The 20,842-nt window shown below is 36.1% G+C and overlaps 2 protein-coding genes across 3 annotated transcripts; both read left to right on the plus strand.

Moving 5' to 3' along the window:
- Positions 1–2,083: 2,083 nt before the first annotated feature.
- Positions 2,084–5,881, plus strand: LOC115454927 (protein bric-a-brac 1). 2 transcript variants are annotated; one of them, XM_037441559.1, is made up of 2 exons: positions 2,084–2,337; positions 3,216–5,881. In XM_037441559.1, the coding sequence occupies exon 2, from the start codon at positions 3,233–3,235 to the stop codon at positions 4,727–4,729; it is 1,497 nt and encodes a 498-aa protein (XP_037297456.1). In that variant the 5' UTR covers positions 2,084–2,337; positions 3,216–3,232; the 3' UTR covers positions 4,730–5,881. The 2 variants fall into 2 exon arrangements, with proteins under 2 accessions (XP_037297456.1, XP_037297455.1); XM_037441558.1 differs by lacking the exon at positions 2,084–2,337 and adding an exon at positions 2,523–2,897.
- A 5,078-nt stretch (positions 5,882–10,959) lies between these two features.
- Positions 10,960–20,692, plus strand: LOC115452279 (sterol regulatory element-binding protein 1). Its single transcript, XM_030180758.2, is given in 17 exon segments — positions 10,960–11,155; positions 11,230–11,844; positions 12,270–12,550; positions 12,839–13,069; positions 13,360–13,376; positions 13,378–13,559; positions 13,818–14,005; positions 14,154–14,341; positions 14,558–14,794; positions 14,987–15,173; positions 15,675–15,810; positions 16,295–16,445; positions 16,966–17,065; positions 17,697–17,774; positions 19,003–19,158; positions 19,635–19,770; positions 20,418–20,692. Coding segments are annotated over 17 exon segments (3,168 nt in total). The 5' UTR covers positions 10,960–11,088; the 3' UTR covers positions 20,636–20,692.
- The last annotated feature ends 150 nt before the right edge of the window (positions 20,693–20,842 follow it).

Raw genomic sequence — 20,842 nt, forward strand, 5'->3', positions numbered from 1 at the left:
TGTACACGTTTATAATAGATATTTTTACCAAAAAGATAAGGATTTTAGCGATAAACTATATTTAAACAAAATCCATAGCGTCTTTTGGATGGCTGTGTGTACTATTGTCTGGTATATCACGAATGTAACTTCTAAGATTGCAAGACATTTGTTAGAGTTATTATAATAGATTTTGACTAGAATAGACATGTACACGACTGGCTGCAAAATACTATACATTTGACAGGCATTTCATATGATAATACATATATAACAACTTGCCGCTGGATGAATAAAGAAAAAAACAGAAATTATTTACTTTACAATTCCCATAGTCAATTGGCTGCAGGCTTGTTAATAAATCAAGCTTCGTTAAATCCATCATCGATATGCAAATGATCGCATACAAAGCATCAAGTGCACTCCACACTTCGAAAATCGCTCTGACATTTGCTGCCATTGTTTTCTTTGCGGAATAGAGACGCAATACAAATAATAGAACCGTGAGAAAATGTGTAAAAATCTTAAGTTTAAATATATTACATATTTTCTTAAACCTTAGTAATTCTTTATTTTAATGTTTATGAACATTTTTCGTTGTACAGTCGAAATAATTACACCATAGAGTTCACTGCATTATCTTATAGGTATAACCAATCATTTTATCCTTTACTTTTAAATGGCTTGTATAAATCGATTTGTTCCTTAATTCCATCATTAATGAGATGACAATCCGCGTGTCCCCTATCATATTAACTATATAGAATAGAGAGGAGCATTATGAAGATTGACGTTTTATACTTATCTATTTTAGAAAACTGCATTCTCTCTATAAATATATTTTAATCGAAACAATTCTTAATGCTCACTATAGGAAAACAATATGTATTAGTTGTTGTTAGTAACGTTTTCAAAATATTTTTTTTTCATTGACTTCATATACCTGTAATCATAAATCTTTATTATAATCCGTAAGTATCAGATTCTAAATTTAAATATTCTGTTAGCTTATATAACAATTGATTTCATGAAAAACTACACGTTCCTATTATAAGCCACTGATTATACAATATACATGGATGTCTATCGAAAGTCTCACCAACTATGTAATACCTACCAATATGTAGAGCACGTTATAAGTTATAATAATACAGTGAAGTTAAAACATTAACTTACATAGAGATTGTTAAACTGTAGGGGCGCTATTTGTTTAAGTATGCATGGAGGTTCGTACAGTTTTAAATAAAAACAAATTATCCACAAGTTTGGCGGATGCCATGCTTCGTAACAAAAAATATTGCACACACAGCTTGGTCTATTTTTGAGTGCATTTCGCGCTATTTTGGCGTTCCCTCCGCAGGCAATATGTCAATGACCCCGTTTACCATCGTTGTTCACGCACTTTTGGGACATTTTAGGGCAATATGCAGATAGCGAAGAATTACCGAATACACGCATGAATTAATATTGTTTCCTTGTATTTCAAATTGAATATCAATGATTCTGTGTATAAATAACAACGACAACTATTAAAATTGGCATTATATTTGTGTAAAATTACTATTTATTTATTTGTAAACATACGATTTTAGGTTATCATTTTTCCAGTATTTTTATTACAATTTATCTTAATGTCATAAAAAACTTACTAAATAGGTGCGTTATAAAAATGTGAGATTTGTGTAAACATACAAATCAATTAGCAACTAGAGTTCGTTTGGCATAAGCAATTTGGTTCTACCTTTATGGTGAATTCTATAAATCGTATTAGAATTTTTGAATCTCATGCACGCTGCTAAGTTCAACGTTAACATACAAAGGCCCAGCGAGGCGCGTCTATGATTTTTTATGAGCTGATTTCGGCTTTATTCTGTCGTCTAGGGCCGATGTGGCCGCGGCCCTGTAACAGCGTTCGCGACGCACACTAGCAGCGCGTAGTATAGTTGCGCGTGCGCACTCACGCACACTGGCGCGCCTGCCCTCCTCAGCGCGCTGCAATTCGTCGGGCACGGTGTACCCCGCGGCCCGCGCCCTCTCGCCCGCACGCAATTGCACTGCACTCCGGCATGCTGCGCTGCGTGCGTAAAAAGCGCACGCAAGAGGCGCGGGGCGCGGCGCGGTGGCGGAGACACGGGCCCGCTGCAGACCGGCCGCCTTCAGCAGACACATACAGTCATCGCCAGGCGCTCGCGAGAACACGCCGCCCCCACACGCAGGGCGCCCACTGTTTCCCTCGCGCAAAACAACCCCAAACGTGTTACGAACTTTATACAGTGCAAGTGCGAAATTATTCTTATGAATCGTTTGATTAACTTCAACTTCTACTCGGCTGGAGTGTGAACTTAGGATACATCAAAGGTAAATATTTACTTTATTCTTTTAAAATTTATTTACATAAATTCGCAGTTAAGCTTTGTATGCATTTTCATCGTATTGTAGATATTTTCACAGTGCATGTCATAGTGGTTTGTTGTCTTTATTTTTCTTTTCCCTATGTTTTGGTCACTTGACTTTAGACTTTTATTCAAAAGCCATAAGGATGCGATTATTCAAATTCGCGCAACATCGAATTTATAACTGAAGGGAACTGGACATAAAAGCTTTCAGTCCCTTAGTTCCATTATACCTGGCGAATAAAATGTAAAAAGTCAATTTAATAGTGTGGAAGGGCTACGAAGCGACGGAGTAGTCGAGGAAGGGCGGTGCAGTCGGATAGCGGCGTTGTTGCGCGCAGTACGTTTACACTGTGCCGCGGGTCGTGGCCGCACACTCGTTGCTCGGCGCTCGACAGACGTCAGTCTAAGCGACTGCACATCGTATTGTGTTCTATGTGGTACGCAGAATATATCAGTTGTTTACCCGTGACTTAACTATTTCTGCTATGTATCCGGCAAATATATACAACGACATTCCCTCAGGTATATGTGTGTTTTAGGATTTATTAATGTTTTAGTGTGTTATTATTTTGTGATTTTACTAGTTATTTTAGTGTAGTTATTATATTTTTTTTCCAATTTGCAGATTTACTTGAAATGATTATTTCAATCATTAGTAATGTTCCTGTATTTTATTTTAAAGTTAACAAGAACAAAAACAAGTATTCATTAAATATTAATGAATGTTTGTTTTGTATAACTTTTGTTTAGAAATGCGCACTAAATATGAAAAAATATATTTATTTTAATTACTACTACGCCGAACAAATAAATTTCAATTTTCAACTCTATTGTTCACAGAAGCTCATTTGAAAAAAATGGAGAGCAACGAAAATCAGCAAACGTTCTGTTTGAAGTGGAATCACCACAAAACCAACCTGGTGGAAATACTCGAAGCATTGATTAAAGGAGAAACGTATGTCGACTGCACACTAGTAGTAGACGACCAAGTGACTTTCAAGGCCCATCGAGTGGTCCTCGCCGCCAACTCGCCTTATTTCCAATCCATATTAGCTGATGTTCCCATGGATCACTGCAGTATTCTATTTCCGGGAGTTAAAGACTTTGAGATGAGAGCCCTCCTTGAATACATGTATACTGGGGAGGTAAATGTAACGCAGGCGCACATTCCGCGTATTATGAAAGTCGCTGAACAATTGGAAGTCAAAGGGCTGTTTGACATGACGGAACTGCGTCGGCAGCCCGGCAACACAGAGCGGACGCCGGGTGTATCGCCTCCCCGTGTTGTTCCGGCCGCGCCGTCCAGTGTGTCCCCGCCGGCACCAGCTCCACCTTCACGTTGGCCACCACCGCCTGCGGCACCCGCTTTGTCTGCCGCCTATGATTCTGCCGATATGAACCCGTTAAAACGTAAAAAGCTATCAAGTATGCTAGCTACCCGTGATACACCGATATTAAGAAATGTCCTCGCCCAAACTTCTCCTGTGGACTCATCGCAACCTATATCGTTAGTATGTCATCCTGTGAACCAACAGCCGGCTCCACCGCGTTTGCATTCTAATGGCTCCGCCCACGAGTCTGAAAGAGCCCCGAGTCCTCAAAGGCCGTTTGACTACCGTCCGCGTAGATTGTCCTCAAGGGCTTCTTCACCTCACTACCATAGGTCAGATCGCTCGGAGGACGCGCATTCGCCCTACACGGAACGTTCATTTGAAGAAGAAACCCCACGTAATTTCCACCCCTCACCGCCACCAACAAATTTCCAACATGACGTCCGAGCCGGTTTAGCGCCCTATGTTCCGCCGCAACAGAAACCCGAATGGAAAAGATATAAACAATACACAAGATCGGACATTCTATCGGCGATCGAGTGCGTGAGAAACGGAATGAGCGCTTTGCAAGCATCGCGCAAATACGGCGTTCCCTCACGTACGTTGTATGATAAAGTGAAGAAACTCGGTATAACAACGAGCCGTCCAATGAGTCGCGGTGTAAAGAGAGAACCCAACGGTGCAGCGTTTCCCTATGGTTTAAGTGGCACGGGTGGAAACGACGATGGAAATGCGACTACGCCTTTAATCGACCCATCATTTCTTCAGCAAGCACTAGAGGGCGCCACAAGAGACGGCGGTCGGGAGGCCTTGCACGCGATGGCTTTAGCAGCAGCAGCTCATGCGGCACTAACTCCGCGCACGCCCCCGCGGTCGCCCCCGCACTCACCTCGAACGCCACCGCCAGAAGACGACCATGTAGAAGACCTCTCGATATCGCGACGACGCGACGTAGACCCACCAACAGGTGTTATCGTCCCACCGCGTAACTTTGCACTCGACTGTGGTAGTGAAAGAGATTGAACTATTAAAGTCGTTTGATGCGAACATTCGAGAAGACTGAATTAGGCGTACAAAGTTAGTTGTAAGGCATTATGGTAACCTACTGGTAGGACGCGCCGCGCGCGCATGCCACGCTGACCGGGCGCTCCGGCCGGGCGATTTGCAATGGGCCCCGCGGCCACTTTCATTCTACCTCTATAACTCTTCTCTATTTATTTCCCAGCAACCTCGAAGCCTTGTAACGAAATAAAATTTCCGTTAATGGGTGGGCGGTGCCTTATTATGATTTTATTTTTGTTTATTTTCTTAGATTTTTTTGTTTTATAACATTTACGTCTTTGTTAATGAATAGCGGAATAGGTTAGCTTTAATTAGTATGTAATATTGTCTTAATTGGACATGTAACCGCATAGGCGACGCGACCGCCGCCCTATGGACGGGTTCGCCTATACAAGTTATTGTGCAATTTGTTGTCCGCGACTGTGATGTTTATAGACTGAAACGCCGCTACTACCTCACGCTCGCTAAACTTGAACTCTAGTCCACCGCATCGCAATAAATGCCATATTACATGAAATAGTCACACAGTAAATTTATTTCAAACACAGGTGCATGTATCCAGGGATAGCGACGTATCATAATTTACAAGTACAAACCGCTTTATATACTCCTTATGTTACGGGTTAAATTTATTTATTTGTTCGTTTTACAGATGCCATAAATGTTCATTGTTAATAAATTGTTGTGTTCATTGACATCAGCAATATAAATATTTGCACAAGCACGGTGGTTCTCGCTAGATTAAGGACATTCAACAACACTTAGTTAAGAATGCTCAATGTTTTAATTAGATGGATATGTGGTAACGTAGAGTTCGTCGTTGCAATTCACTGTTATACGTAAAACTAGATTATATTTAATGTGAATGTGTGTATCTGATGTTTTATTCATTTAAATTAAATTCACAAAACACTTTACTCTAATAACAGTAAATAGTCATGGTAAATAAGTAACTACATCGTAACTATCTCTGAAAAAAAAAAGGCATAAGCAGTACATAGAGATATCTATTCATTTATAAAATACCACACTGGAAATAAATGTATGCGTGTATATTAATTTTATAATAAGTTTAAGTGAAAATATTTTTACTTATTATTTTGTAGTTGATTGGAAGACTGATTTGTTACTTTAGTCTAGTTTGAAAATGCCATAGATACGAATATATCTACCGTAAGATTCGCATACATAACACTATAATTAATTAAGTTAAATCACGTAATGAGTGTGTAGAAACTACACTTTGTAGGTCTCACTATTTTGTGCCTTTGTTTGTTTTAATTAAGATTTAATGTGTGTATGATAGGACATTCCAGTAGAGGCAAATTATGCACTTTTGTGTTTTAGATGGATGCACAGACGTTGGGGCGTGTAATGAGTATTGTGCGAATACTTTAAAAAAACATATTTTTAATAAATGTCACATTTATCTCAGTTTTGTTAAACGATAATGTGTTATGTAATTATTAAATACCTACTTTTGTGCCTAAAGTATATGATATGTTAAGATGTTACTACACTAGTGTTCATTAAGAATTTGTTCAGTATCTATTTGCGTACATTACGTATTCTTGCACTTTATATATAATTTGTGAATTTAAAAATCGTATGTACTTTAAAACTTTAGTTTGTACTGTATCTATACACATAAGTTATATTAGATTTTGTTTATCTCGTCTCTTCATTATAATAATATTAAGAACTCTATATTTACAAATAATATAATGTTACAAATATAAATTAAACGTTTAATATCAAATATTTATTTTGTATGATTTAATTATATTTTACTTTCCTCTAAAGACTATGCTTACTAACTGAATTTCATAATCTTGTAAAAATATATAATACGAGCTTTTGCTCAGGATTCCGATCATGTAGAGACCCGTTATAAGAGTAAAACGAAGCATAAACCTCTGAGTGGTGTAGCTTCTAATCAGAAAAAGAATTTAATCTGTAATTCATATTACATTACAGTACCTATATCAAAACTTACGCATTCTATACTCAAAAATATTATAGAATACTAAAACTTAGTACGCAATGCGATGACGAATTCTGAAAATCTCTTTAAACTTGAAATGAATATAACTGTACATATCTAAAATTTGGTTGGTAGATTCCTAATAGGATATAAGCATCCGCTAAGAAAAGATTTTACAATAAAAAACATCTAAAACATTTTTTGGGTGAAAACTAAATTTTAAGAAAATCCGTAGCCGGGAATACTATCATTGATAGTATTCAGCACCATCTTTCAATCTTATCTTACCTTACGTCTTACTAATATTATGAATGCTAAGTTTGTAAACATTTGAATGTTTTTTATAAGTAAACGCAGAAACAACTGAACGGATTTGAATGAAATTTGGCACGCGGATAGACAATATCCTGAATTAACACAGGCTACTTTTCTTGCCTGTAATTTGGACCCATGAGAAATAATATATTTTTAAGCTATTGAAATAAATATAATTTTTAAGGAAATTTTTAATTAGATGGCACAGGCGTCGTACACGTCGCGCTATGAATCTCTAGTGTTTTAGTAACTTTTGTAGCAGGAATAGCTTTTTACGCAGGCGAAGCTACGAGCAACATCTTATACCTAATAAGACACAGTGTTACACATATATTTTTCCTTCGATGATGTGATATTTACACTTTAAGTATCCTTAAATTTAGTTTACTTTACGATTTGCACGTAATCGACACGTCGCGGTGTTCTGTCCGAAATGTGAGTGCTAGACTTGTTACATATTAGAGTAGGTAACGGTATTTTTAAATAATTGTTTAAAATTCAGATAGTTATACATTAAAATGTTTGCACTTTACATTATAAAAATAATATTATTAAAGAGCGTAGCTGCAAGCCCTCCCTTAAACCTACCAGACCGACTGACCAACATTCGTGTAAACATAAGAAATCATTTTACCAGACCGACCTTTAAAAATTGCGTCCAGCGTCTTTCTACGGTCTCTATTTCGTCGTCGGTTTACCTTATAAGTGGAGGTTCAACGCTGCTTTTCATTTTAAAATACTTTAGTGCCCAGTGCTTTAGGGAAAACGAATAAGTATAAATGACAAAACTGCAATCTACAGTTGAAAATCTTTTTTTATCGGTTTACATGATAATCAAGTCATAACAAAATATAACTAGATGTAGTACCAATGATTCTGCCACTATCATCACCACGGATTAAAATTTTAGAAGTCTACTGCAGAACATAAGCCTCCTCTCTAGATTTTCAGATTTTCTTAGAAGTGGCCTGCATTCAGTGAGTCTGACTACCTCATGTAGGGCAGGTTTTTAGTTTTATATTCATATTTTCAAACATAATATAAGTACCTACACTACATCTCTCTCTTATATGTATACACTACCTGTACAATGAGGATTGCAGTAGACATACCTTGTGGAAGTTATAAAATCCCTAAATGCATTGATTTCGTAAGGAATGAGCAATATCGTGAGCAGACGGTCATTAATATTAGTAGGTAATATAAAACAATTTGTTTGCAAATAGCAATATCGTATTCCTGTCAAAATGCATTATATAAATAAGAGTATAACGCTTTTAAAATTTTTGCTAATATAATCATCCAATAATCCATCAAGCATCAAGCAGTGTCGCTAACTTAAAAACGCTGTGGCGTAGCATAGTTGGGGCAGCAGGCCCCGCTCCGGTATTTTTAGTGGGCCGGCAAAATTTCTGAAATAAAATTTCAAATAATTTTGAAGTTTGTCGTGTCATATTTTATGGTAAGTAAGATAGGGGGGCGCATAGCGCTTTTTTGTATTGAAATGGTCATGCTCTCCGGCGCCTGTGGAGGGGGGAGGGGGAGGGGGGGGGGGTTAATTTTGGTCTACTCCGGGACCTAGAAACTCACGCTACGCTACAGCGTATAAGTGGGTCGCCTAATATTAACTAAGTAATCTTAATTTTCTATAACCTCTTATTATATCAAAATAATTACGACGATCCACTTAGATCAATCGCAACGAATAAGTAGTGAAGGGATCTGAAAGCAATCTGTCACGTTGGTCTTACGTGGGTTTAATATTCAAAATAATTAAAAATCATGAACTACTTATTAATTGTTTTATTCACTCTCGTATAGAAGCTATATTATCCAAAATGATTAAGATTGATATTTCGTACCTTTTATTTCGGTATATATAATATATACATCTGATAGTATTTAAGTCTCTCATATGTGAGACTCCGCCTTTTTTTTTTCGCGAGGGAAATAACGCGTTGTCGCTACTACCACTTGGAGGGTCAGTGGAATGGTTATCTTGGTTTCACCGGTCTTGCGGCCCAATGTCGACACTCGGGAGTATAACATCATCCGGGCGACCATTGGACCGAGTCCCTAACCCCTGTATGCCCTACTCCGGCATACCAACCAAAACTCGCGGTGGCCTTCTTCGGCGCATACGGGACGGCCCCGGGGTATCTTGTGTGTCTCACCGCAATGTCTCTTTTTACGGCCAAGCAGCTGTGTTTAGTCACTGTTGTGTTCCGGTTTAAAGGACATAGTAGCCAGTGTGTATAGTAAGACTCAACATCTCATGTCTCAGGATGGCAAGCACAGTGGAATACCAAACAATACTTTGTAATTCAAGGTATCGGATGGTGTTTCTTCTGTTTACGGGCGGTCGTATCGTTTACCATCAGGCGAATGCTAAGCTCGTTCCGTCATTCAAAGAAAATAAAAAAAAATTACGTCATTAGCCTGATTGTATAGACTTCTTACTATTGATTCCAGAAAATGATTGGCTTCTGTCAAAGTTTTTCCCGAAAACGACTTTCATGCGACCAGAACCCTAAGCCAAAGCCAGTGAATAAGTATTACTTAGATCATGATATTTTTAAAAATAAATTGCAAGTAATGCACCTATTTATTACCTATTTGATATTGATTTACCATTAATGTATAAGACAAACGGGAAACTTCAATTTTGGTTGACTAATAATAATAAGTAAAGCTTGGTAAGTAAGTAGGTACTGTCAGATTGTTAGTAAAAATGGACCAATCAGAATAAACTTTGCTTGACATGCGTACAAATTACCTATTTTGATTGGTTTATTTTTACCATTTACGCATAGTTGGCTGTTGGGTCATGGATGCCGGGAGTTATGTATTGGATAAGCATTTTTTTTATACAAAGTGTTGTTTGCGGCTTCGTTAGCGTTAAAAAGATTTTTCGCTTCAAATAAATATATTTGGTAGGATATAAAATATTAAGTATAATATCCTACCACCAGCTGAATCAGATTAGAAATTACATTTTTTTTCTACGGGAGGGAGTTACCAAGGAAGAAAGTAACCTATGTACTAAGCCAGTGAATGGTCTATGTGTGTGCCAAAGTTCATCCAACTCTGTTCATCCATTTTTGAGTTTATATCAACAAACATATAAACATTTTCATACTTACACTTTTATGCTATTAGTAAAAGTAAGGTAAGATGAGATATAATATTATTATCATATGATATGATATGAGAAAAGAATTAAGTATGTATACACTTTGACGCTATGCGACCAAGACGATGGCACGGACATTGGACAATCCCGTCAAATGACAGCGTAATAAATTCGATCATGCATGGATTTTTATGCACCTGTAATAAATCCCTTTTGAGAATATTCTCTTAATAATATTCTGTTGCATCATCACCGCGTATACTAAAATCGTTTTTCGTGTATGTAGTATGTAGATAATGTAGAAACAAATATTTTTAATTTAGTCTGTTTGTTCGAAGTTCGTTAAAGTAGTATATCACAGCCATATTTAAATTGTATATTGTGTAATTACAAAAAAAAAATAAGTTTAATCAGTGTTACATAATAATATGGAATTTATATCATTAAATCGACCAACAGTATCAAAAGTAAATTTTAATATTTATTTAGGCATTTTATAGCTCCATGCCGCCGCATAGCGCGTGGTTTGTGCTACGGGACGTATGAAAAAATGGTGGGTTTATGTAAAAACAATTTTTGGTGCTAGAACTGAAAGAAAAAACGCTAGTTCAATAATATAAACAAAGTATGACTCATAAGTCATACTCGTGATAGAAGTATTTATCAAAGGGACAGTTCGTGCGACCATCGCATGGCGTATAACCTGTCTTATAAATAAGCAAGTGTGACGTAATATCGCGCGACAAATTAGCGTGCGCTGATTGGTTAAAAAAATATCGCCAGATAAATGTCAAAATGAAATGCCAAAAGGTGGAAAACGTAAACAAGTGTGATATTTTCAAGAAATATAAAAAATATTCATCAAATTGACAATAACTTAGTGTAAACATGGATTCAGATGATATAATAATGAATTCGGACATTTTTAATGTCCATGACATCGCAGATATAGAAGGTAAGTGTATATTGGAGGCAATTATTGTACGTGGTGCGAAGTTGTGACTAATAATTTACGTCTGTAAATTACAGATTTCTTAAATAACTGCGATGCCGACTTCATGAAGAAGCTCGAACAGGATTTAGTGCTCGTGGATAACGGAAATGACAGTGGTTTTCTCAGTGTTGATACAAAATCCAATCCTGAAATTACATCATCCCCACAAGTATCACCTAATTACACATGTCCTGGGAATCCTCTAGTATCCCAGTACACTCACAGAGCGAAACAGTCTTCACAGAACGTTTCCCGACCAAAAGTTGATCCTGTGTTTGTTCCATACACCAGACAAGTTAAGGAAGAAAAACCTTCAGCACCTGATGTCTTTCAACCGGCATATCAAGTTCAGAAACAATCTCCGATGATCGTGCAGCAAGTGGTACAGAGTCCGTTATTTGTTATGGGCCCAGGGAACATACAAAAGGTTCCAGAGGCCAAACCGTCTTTGGTACAGTTAGATGGTGTGACACAAATAAATCAAATCAATAATAAAAAACAGCCAAATCAGCATGTTCTCATACAAAACAACAAGAGTGTTCCATTCATATTGAAGAGTTCTGACGCTAACTTCTCACCGGTGTTATTGCAGTCTAATGTTATTAACCCTGAGACACAGACTTTGATGTACACCAGCACTCCTGTACAAGGTAAAGAATCTTGTTTTTTCGTTTGGGCTTTAACACTGTGGCTAAGCCAAAGACTCGTTGATTATTTGTATTTGTTCGTTCAAACCTTAATAACTTTCCAATACAAGCTGGCGTGACTTGGTTTTAGTTTTGCATTTATGAATCTGTTTATATATATTTTTAATATAGTCAAAATACAAACAATAACGAAATTAAAGGCTTAAAATCAATACATTATGATATTTGGTACAATAGAAATAAAATTTATTAGTATAATTTTGGTGACATTAATATAAGTATTAGTAGAAATTATTTTTAGATACTGCAATGCCAGTAAAAAAATGTAAACTTGCATTACACTTCAGATAAGTTATGTTATAATAATCTAAGTATCTAAGTAATAGTTTGTATCCAAAGAAGCTTATATTCAAATATTTTACTTCTAGGTACAACATCAAGTATCATTACAAGCACAAAGTCAGAGACAGACAATAGGCCAATACACACCTTTTTCACTAGCAATAATGGCCATACTCTTTTAACTGGTATTCCAGCTGTGGTTCTTGAAGGCGATAAAATTGCCTTGAATCCTGCACCGAACATTGCTCCACCGAAAGTGAAAGAAGTTAAAAGAAGTGCTCACAATGCCATAGAGAGAAGATACAGAACAAGTATTAATGATAGAATTATTGAGTTGAAGAACATGCTTGTAGGTGAGGAGGCAAAGGTGAGGAAAAATCTTTTAAAGCTACAAAGTATGATATTATATTTATTCTAAAGGAATATTTTGTTTTCATTAAGAAAAGGATATGATAATTTTTATAGTTTAAATTAGAAAATGTATGAAACTTCCATAAAAAAATTGACTTACTACCCCTAGTATATAATTGATGTAAATAGCTTAAGCAGTAAAATCAGTGTAGATATTCGAAGATGCATTTGTAACTCTATAAATCAAATAACAGTCCATACAATCTGTTGTTTCTAAAAAATTAAAATATACTTAAATTTACAGTTGAACAAATCTGCTATATTACGTAAAACAATAGAATATATTAAGTACCTGCAGAATCAAAATAGCAGATTAAAACAAGAGAATGTTGCTCTCAAGCTTGTGTGCCAAAAGTCTGGTGTAAAGGAGCCTGTGTTTGAAGGTCCTTACACACCACCACATAGCGATGTGTCTTCACCATATCATTCACCATTGTCATTTGATAGTGACACTCCAGCATCACCAGAATACAAGGTAATATTATAACCTCATTGTACTTTTGTATGTTCATAGAATACCAAGCCAAATTGTTTTTAATATGCTTGTACAATTATGTTGCACAAATTGCTATGGGATAAGAGCAAGATGCAGTATTGATTTGAAATTGATGAATTTTATGAGGCAGAATATGACTTATTAAATAAAAATTGCTCAGAATGCCACAAGCGTAAGATGAAATACCATATTGGTTATAATAAAGTAATAAGTAATTATTTTCTCATAACTAAAGTCACTCTTAATTCTATTATTTACTTCTTTTTTAGGTAGAAGAGAAATACTCAAAAATTGTTACTGGGAATGGGTGATCACTCACGTTTGGCATTGTGTGCATTCATGGTTGGTCTTATAGCTTTTAACCCATTCAGAACATTCTTTGGTACCTTTATGTCAGATGTAACTGCTACAGATTTCTCTATGAGAGTAGAACAAAGGAAGATATTATCTGATGACTCAATGGACACAGGCAAGTACAGACATTTGTGTATGATATTATCATTATTGTTTTTGAAGAATAACTAGATAAAGTTGGCATATTGGGCTTGTAATAAACAGCCATCTCAGACAATTAATGTACTTTTCCCTAAATTTCTGTTTTATGTAATTGATTTTAATTTACAAATAATGGATTTAATACATTTTCATTGTTATTTTTAAAATCACAGCACATTAAGAAATAATATGTAGAAGTAGCTCTAATAAAGCTGCATAATGTTCTTTTCAGGTTACAGTGGATATACGTGGGCGATGTGGCTATTTCACATGTTCTTCATTTACATGATTAACTTTTTGGTGTTAGGCGGGTGTCTTGTTAAGTTGTTAGTCTATGGAGATTCTGTAATGAAATCACAATCTAAAGGAGCCGAACTTTTTTATAAACATAAACGACAGGCAGATAATTACTTAAAAAAGGTAATAATATACTTAATATGGATTTGCTTGCCTATTTTATTTTAAGTACTTATTAGATTTGTGTACATGAAATTCCTCCCCAAATTTTTTTGGCATGATCTAAACATTTGAATAGCCTATTAAATATTATTATAATGATTTATTTCAGGGTGATCTAATGAACGCCAGAGTAGAACTTCACAGATCGTTAGCAACATGTGGTAAGAGCGTCCAAGGGAGTAATCCAGGGCAGGCTAAGTATTCAGCATTGATATCAGCTATACTCAGACAAATGCTCCAGAGACTCCCGTTTGGTTCGTTTCTTGCTCGACGTGCTGGCGACTTCTGGAGTGACAGGTGTGTGCTTACTTTATCCTGTACAGAGGTGATGAAGCTTTGCTCGATAATGCTATGTATGCATCGTGAAAATAGACCTATCAAAATAAAGTTTATTCTAAAACTTTCTACATTTAGACGCTCTGATTTGTTTAGTCTGTAGATTGATCCGAAGATGCGATTGAGTCATGAGGTTGTTTATTGGTTTTTACTATTGATCTATTTTTTATTTTTTAGCCCTACAAGACATGCGACAAAACATTGGGCCGCTGAGGTGTCGAGCGTTTCTCTTAAACTTGCGCAGTTGGAAATATTATCGACTCATAGCGGTCGCAGTGAGAGAGTACTTCTAGCATTACAAGCGGTCAATCTGGCGGAGGTGGCAGGCAACAGACAACTGCTTGCAGACACTTATGTAACTGCAGCTTTGGTGTTCAAAGATTATGTACCAAAAATTGGGAATTGGTTGTGTGGGTAAGGAAACTAAATATAATATACATAAGCACTTCGTTAGTACACCTTTATGTGTAAGAAAAAAAAATGCAATATAGAAAATAAAAATTTACCTCTTGGTATGATGATTAAGCATCATTTATTTTTATCTAAATATTATGGAATATGTAAAAATATACACTACACATTCTATAGGTAATGATTTGTTCGCAGACGCTACTTGCGGCTGTGCCGGTCGTGCAGTGCGGTGGAGTGCGCGCGGCGGCTGCGCTGGGCGGGGAGCGCGCGCGGGGCGTGGTTCCTGCGCGCGCGCCGCTGGTGCTACGAGCGCGCGCCGCCCGCCGCTACGCTCTTTGCGCGCCTGCCCGACCCCGTTGACCCGCTCGCTTATGCCATGCGGGTACATTGCATGATATTATGTACAAAGCGAGGTTCAGATTAGCAAAAAAACTCACTTCTCCATGTTATTTTTACCATGCAAACAATCACGGCAAGCTGACGTCTTTGACGGAGTTTGAAGTTTGTAGGATTTACGGAAAGTCGCATGTGTATGGAACCCTTGAAAGTTTGTAGCAAGAAATTGCAAGTCCTAATTTAGTTTAAATTCATATTAACATCATCAAGATCTTTCTTCTTTTGGTTTCTTCTGTATAAATCTGCCTGGCTTAAAACAATCTCTAAGTAAATACTGACATTCCTGTTACATGCATACTATATAAGTGAATAAGAAGGTTGTGATTCCTATTCCCAATTTGGCAACAATGTAAAGCATAATCAATAAAGTACTTAATTGATTTTTTTTAATAATTAATAATTGTAGGATAAATTATCCTTCATGATATAATATTTTTTATTGAATATTCATATAGAAAAATATTGATTTAAGTCGTATTTCTATCAGGCATACCACTTGGAGCTACTTCAGAAGAGTCTGCAAATGCTGCTCTGTGCGGACGAGCGAAGCAACACGCGCAATGTACTCGATCTGATTAAACTCATCACTGATGACGTTTCTACTGATGCTCCTCATCACACCGGTAAGTTAACAGTGTCTTTTGTTATTAGATTCACTTCATGAAGTTTTCCGCAAAGTGTACATTCCCAAAAAAAAATATGTTTCCTTTAATGTTCTTATAAGTTTCAGAATATCGAAATAAAACTAGTTTTTGGATTTAATCGTGTTTTTTGTATTTTATTTTCTGCCGACGTTTCAAAGACTTTGTAGGCTTCATGGTCACGGAGAATGCTTCACGATCCGTGATAAAATCCAAAAAATTGATTTATTTTCAATTTACGAAAACATAAATCATTATTCTTATAAGTTATTGTTTGATTGTTAAGCCCTGCATTATTTTACAGCTTTACCCTATCTTTATTCTTCCAATAATCTTTGCACAATTTCTTTCTTCCTTGTCGCATTACAATGAATAATAAGATGAAGGAGGCGATGATGTTGAACATATTTGATGTAACATTGTTAATTTTTGTGCCCTGTCTTATTACTCGGCTTATTTATTCTAGGTTGTTGGGATCCAGTAATGGAATGGTGGGCGAATATTGTCGGTGTTGCCGCCACTTGGTTGCTAGCTGACACTGGGAAGGCAATAGAAATTGGAGACAAACTTGATATGATGCCAGAGCCACTTACCAACTGCGAGGATCCCTTGCCTGGGTGACTAATTTTGAAATTTTATTCTACATTTAATATTTCGAAACTATTTCATCTACATTGAAAAATGTAGATGAAATAGTTTCGAAATATTAAATGTAGGCAGTTGTGTGCTAAAACAAATGCGTATCGGTCCTCGAGTAGGGATTTTACTATTTTATTACTCACTGTAGCTACACGGATGGGACCAAATATATTTTAAAAAAATGTAATTTTTATTATAATTTATGATATAACTTATAAATTTATATTCCCACATCGTTCTTGTAGAAAAATAATGTAGATCAAATTAAATTTATTTTCCTAATATTGATCAAAACATTTCTGACGAATATTTGTCAGAATCAACAATATTATTATCAATTTGAACATTCTCACACGTGTGAAAACTTAGAATATCTAATCGCGAGTGTTTATAAAACATTCATGTGTATAGTTTATAGTTTTGATATTAATAACTATTGTCTTTGATAGCATAAACATTAGACATTGAAAATATAGCTATTGTGATGATTATTTGTAGAGCACTGCATATGGCGTACAAAAGCCGACGCGGTCTGCTGAGTCTCGCTCAGTGTCGTGATGAAGAGTCCACGGAGAGGGCGGCCGACACCATACTCAAGGTTTGTGGAAATTATATTTGTGAAGGGTTTTAGTGGTTAAACATTAGTGCACATTATGTCGTATAAATCATTTCTATTAGACAAATTTAGGTATATTCTTATGAGTTAACTTTATAATGAATCATATTGACTAGTTTATTGGGTTTATATTGATTGTCAGTACCATCATAGGCATTTTCGAAGGCGCTAATTCTTGTTTTTCCTTACTATCGGTGAAACTATTTAATATTCAAACATATTTACATAAAGTGTGCATAGTGCAATTGTGTTTTTTAATAACGTAATATTTATTAATTTTATTTATATTATAAGGTATAAATAAAACACGGGTGATATTCGATTTCCATGAATATATTACAGAATAGGTACTATGTAGAGGTGTATATAAATATTTAAGTAAGATAAATTATTAATTTTGTATATTGTCACTCTGTCAACTTAAGATAAGCTACTTCGTAACGAAAGAAAGGTTTTCTTGTTGTTTTTATTTTTTCATTATTTTAACGAAATATATACTAATGACTAAAAATATGATAATATGCAGGGGCTAATTAGCTCGAAATAATGTAGAAGGAAATGTATTAAACATACTAAAATTATAATATTAAATGAAGTTGTAAAATGTTTGTAGGTGTGCGACATTGCTGGAGCACGGCTAGCAGATTCTTTGGCTTACTATTGCTGCGGGAAACCAACACAGCTTGTGATGGTAAGTTAACTATAGATATATAGTCATTTAATACTAATGCGTTTACCATTTTCCGACAGCTTTTTTGAAGTTATGACGGACTATTGCGGGAGTGCATTGTAGTTGCATTGCACCTGTTCGTAATTAACGTGCAATATTACTACAAGGCAAATCTCGAACTAGTTGCATTCATCGATCCGAAGAGCTACTGCGAAGATTGTTTAACTAATTGTTGTTCTATATTGGACTATGAATGTTGGTTGTTACTGTGTTGTCAACATATTTATTAAAGTTATTGTGTCGATTATATTTTGATGTAATAAATTAATTTATTTTTGTAATTAGCCATATTCATATTGTATAGAGCATTAGTATAATTTGTAATCAATAAATATTTATATAAAAGCCAGAACAAAATATTCCGTTTATAACATTAACGAGGTTGTAAAAAATATTATATAATTTTCATTTTGTCTTATTTATTCATCGGCAGACGAATTAACAAAGCCACTTGTAATTATATCATATATTATATTTATGTTTATACAATCTGTATTTCATAACAACGCGATATCAAGTAATATTTAAGGTAGGTCTTTATAGCACCATTTGTATGCTTGAATCTACCATAAGGAATTGATGAGAGGATGGCTGGAAGCAGCGGGCTTTAAAATGTTGTATGTGAATAGAAGAATTTCCTCGACCCTGTATTGCAGTGTGGTAAGGGTAAATAGAAGAGATCCGGAATATCAGGTATATAACTTACGAAAATATTTTTCAGAATCTAATGTATGAGCGTTTACATATACAGAGACTCGAAGATTCAAACTGTGATTGCTCATATTGTATGTAATATAATATCACACGATAATACCAGCATTTCTTTCGATTCCATATTTTAAAAAGTTAATATTCTGCCAAAAATTTTGTTAAATAATAATACAAAATCCGAAAAATATAAGCGCCCAAATAAATGGTAAAAACATAAGTTCTATATACATTACTTGTTTAATTAACTCAGTCTTAATTGTCAAATTTAGTTAGAACTTATGAAACAGGCCTTTACATTTGTTAGAAAAATGTGATTAAAAATTTTCATGTTAATAAAAATATTAAAATAAAACAATTCTTTATTCCCCATCTATTATTTTCGCGATTATTAGAAATTCTTAGTGAAAAAGACAATAAATAACATGTGAGTCGGCGATATGTAAGATTGTATGATTATTGTAAGTGTTAATATGTGCAGTTGATGCAAGTGCTGTGCTGCGACTGGGTGATGGAGGTGCGCGCCGGCGCGTGGGAGGCCACGCGCGCGCGCCGCGCCCAGCCCGCGCCGCACGCGCAGCTCCGCGCCTTCCAGCGCGACCTGCACTCGCTGCGGCGCCTGTCGCAGACTCTGCCGGTACTCTCTCTGCATCTCTAGCTATTTTTATATACGGTTACGGCAAAATGACTCAGTTGCACCTGATGGTAAGTGGAGGGGGTCAATTAGAATCTCGACTAACGAGAGATGATTAGCCCTCGACAGTCTATACGCTGACGGCCTGTGGGAATCCGATATACGCAGTCTGATCCCGGAACGCGACGCACTTACGTGGGCTACTATGGCGGGTTTTAACACTTTGTGCACGGTGGTCGCCATCTGGGCGAGTATAATATATAATCCTATTACTAGGCCACAAAGCAACTAGGCCAACTCGAAAAATATTTTTCTTCTGTCTTTCTGGCTGGCTTTATTTTAGCCTATTGCTGAGATCCACTTTACTATGTACATAGTATATACCCTAATTTCTTTTGGCCCTAAATATCCTGTGTATTCTTTCTTTGAAATCTATTTTATCTTGTATTGCAGTTACTTATATTCTAATACGTTTTCAGTGGGTGACGTCTCGAGTGTTTCTACAGTCTGCGGTGTGCCGCATGATGGCGGGCGCGGCTCCGAGACGCACACAACAATTACTGGATGGTAGTCTACGGCCTAGATTTAATCGCACATCCTTAATTTGTGGCAAAGGTAAAGCAGACATTATTTAAAATTATGTATCTTCTATTACATTTGCACATACAATGCTGATAATGGAAGCACTTGATAGTTTTGCGATCTAAATAATGTAAAAGTACAATGAAGTGTGGTATATTATTCGCATGTTAGAGATGGATTTTTATTTATTTTATTTAGGCATAGTTACAGAGTATATTAAACTATAATTATTGTACAGAAAAGATGACTATAATAGTATTAACAAGGCTAAATTGAAACTACCATAAAAGCTACGCACAATATTAACATAAGTTTAAGCGTCTTGGGCAGATCGCAGCTTCTATAAATTTGTATTCCTATTAGTGGCGGCGGTGTCAAAAATCCAAATATTTTTAACGAGTTAATATTTATATTTAATAGACCTCTGTTTATAGTAGCAAGTTCCCGCATCATTATATTGCGCAAGAACTTCCAGATGCATTTGAACTAACGCCCCTATTGTAACAATTTCATACAAATACGCCCACAATTACTGCAATTTTCAAAATTTACAGCAGCTTGCTTGGCGTAATTGTTTACACGGTATAAATAGCTTGCGGAAGATAATTTTTGTAAGTTTTTTTTGTCATATAAACTGTTTACGTGAACATATTTATTCATACCTAGCATTTGTAATTCAGAGCGCGTGCTGGAAGGCGGCGGCGGCGAGGGCGAGCGCGCGGTGGCGCTGTACATGGCGTGCAAGCACCTGCCCGCGGCGGTGCTCGCGGCGCCGGGCGAGCGCGCCGGCATGCTGGCGCAAGCCGCTATCACCCTGCAGAAGATCGGACACAGGAGTCGCCTGCCCCACTGCTACCACCTCATGAAGTCGTTTGGAACCCTACCCTCTGCCCCGTAGAATTTATATTTTTTGTATGTAACGAACGTAATATCGAATAAATTAGTTTTATGAATTTACAGGTGTTATTATTTTGTTATATCACATCTGTAGAAAAAATCACAATAATAGGGGTGTCTGATATAACAATGTATTGTTTTTAATTTTTTATTATTAAAGCTAATTCTCATTGTTGGAAAAATATATAAATTGTGCATTTATTTGAAT

This window comes from Manduca sexta, chromosome 22 (assembly GCF_014839805.1).
Source record: "Manduca sexta isolate Smith_Timp_Sample1 chromosome 22, JHU_Msex_v1.0, whole genome shotgun sequence".
NCBI classification, from domain to species: Eukaryota; Metazoa; Arthropoda; class Insecta; order Lepidoptera; family Sphingidae; genus Manduca; species Manduca sexta.

Coding starts and splice junctions, on each gene's coding strand:
- LOC115454927 (XM_037441558.1), top strand. CDS start 2,861: ATGTATCCGGCAAATATATACAACGACATTCCCTCAG. Junction 2,898..3,215: donor ATACAACGACATTCCCTCAG/GTATATGTGTGT, acceptor TATTGTTCACAG/AAGCTCATTTGAAAAAAATG.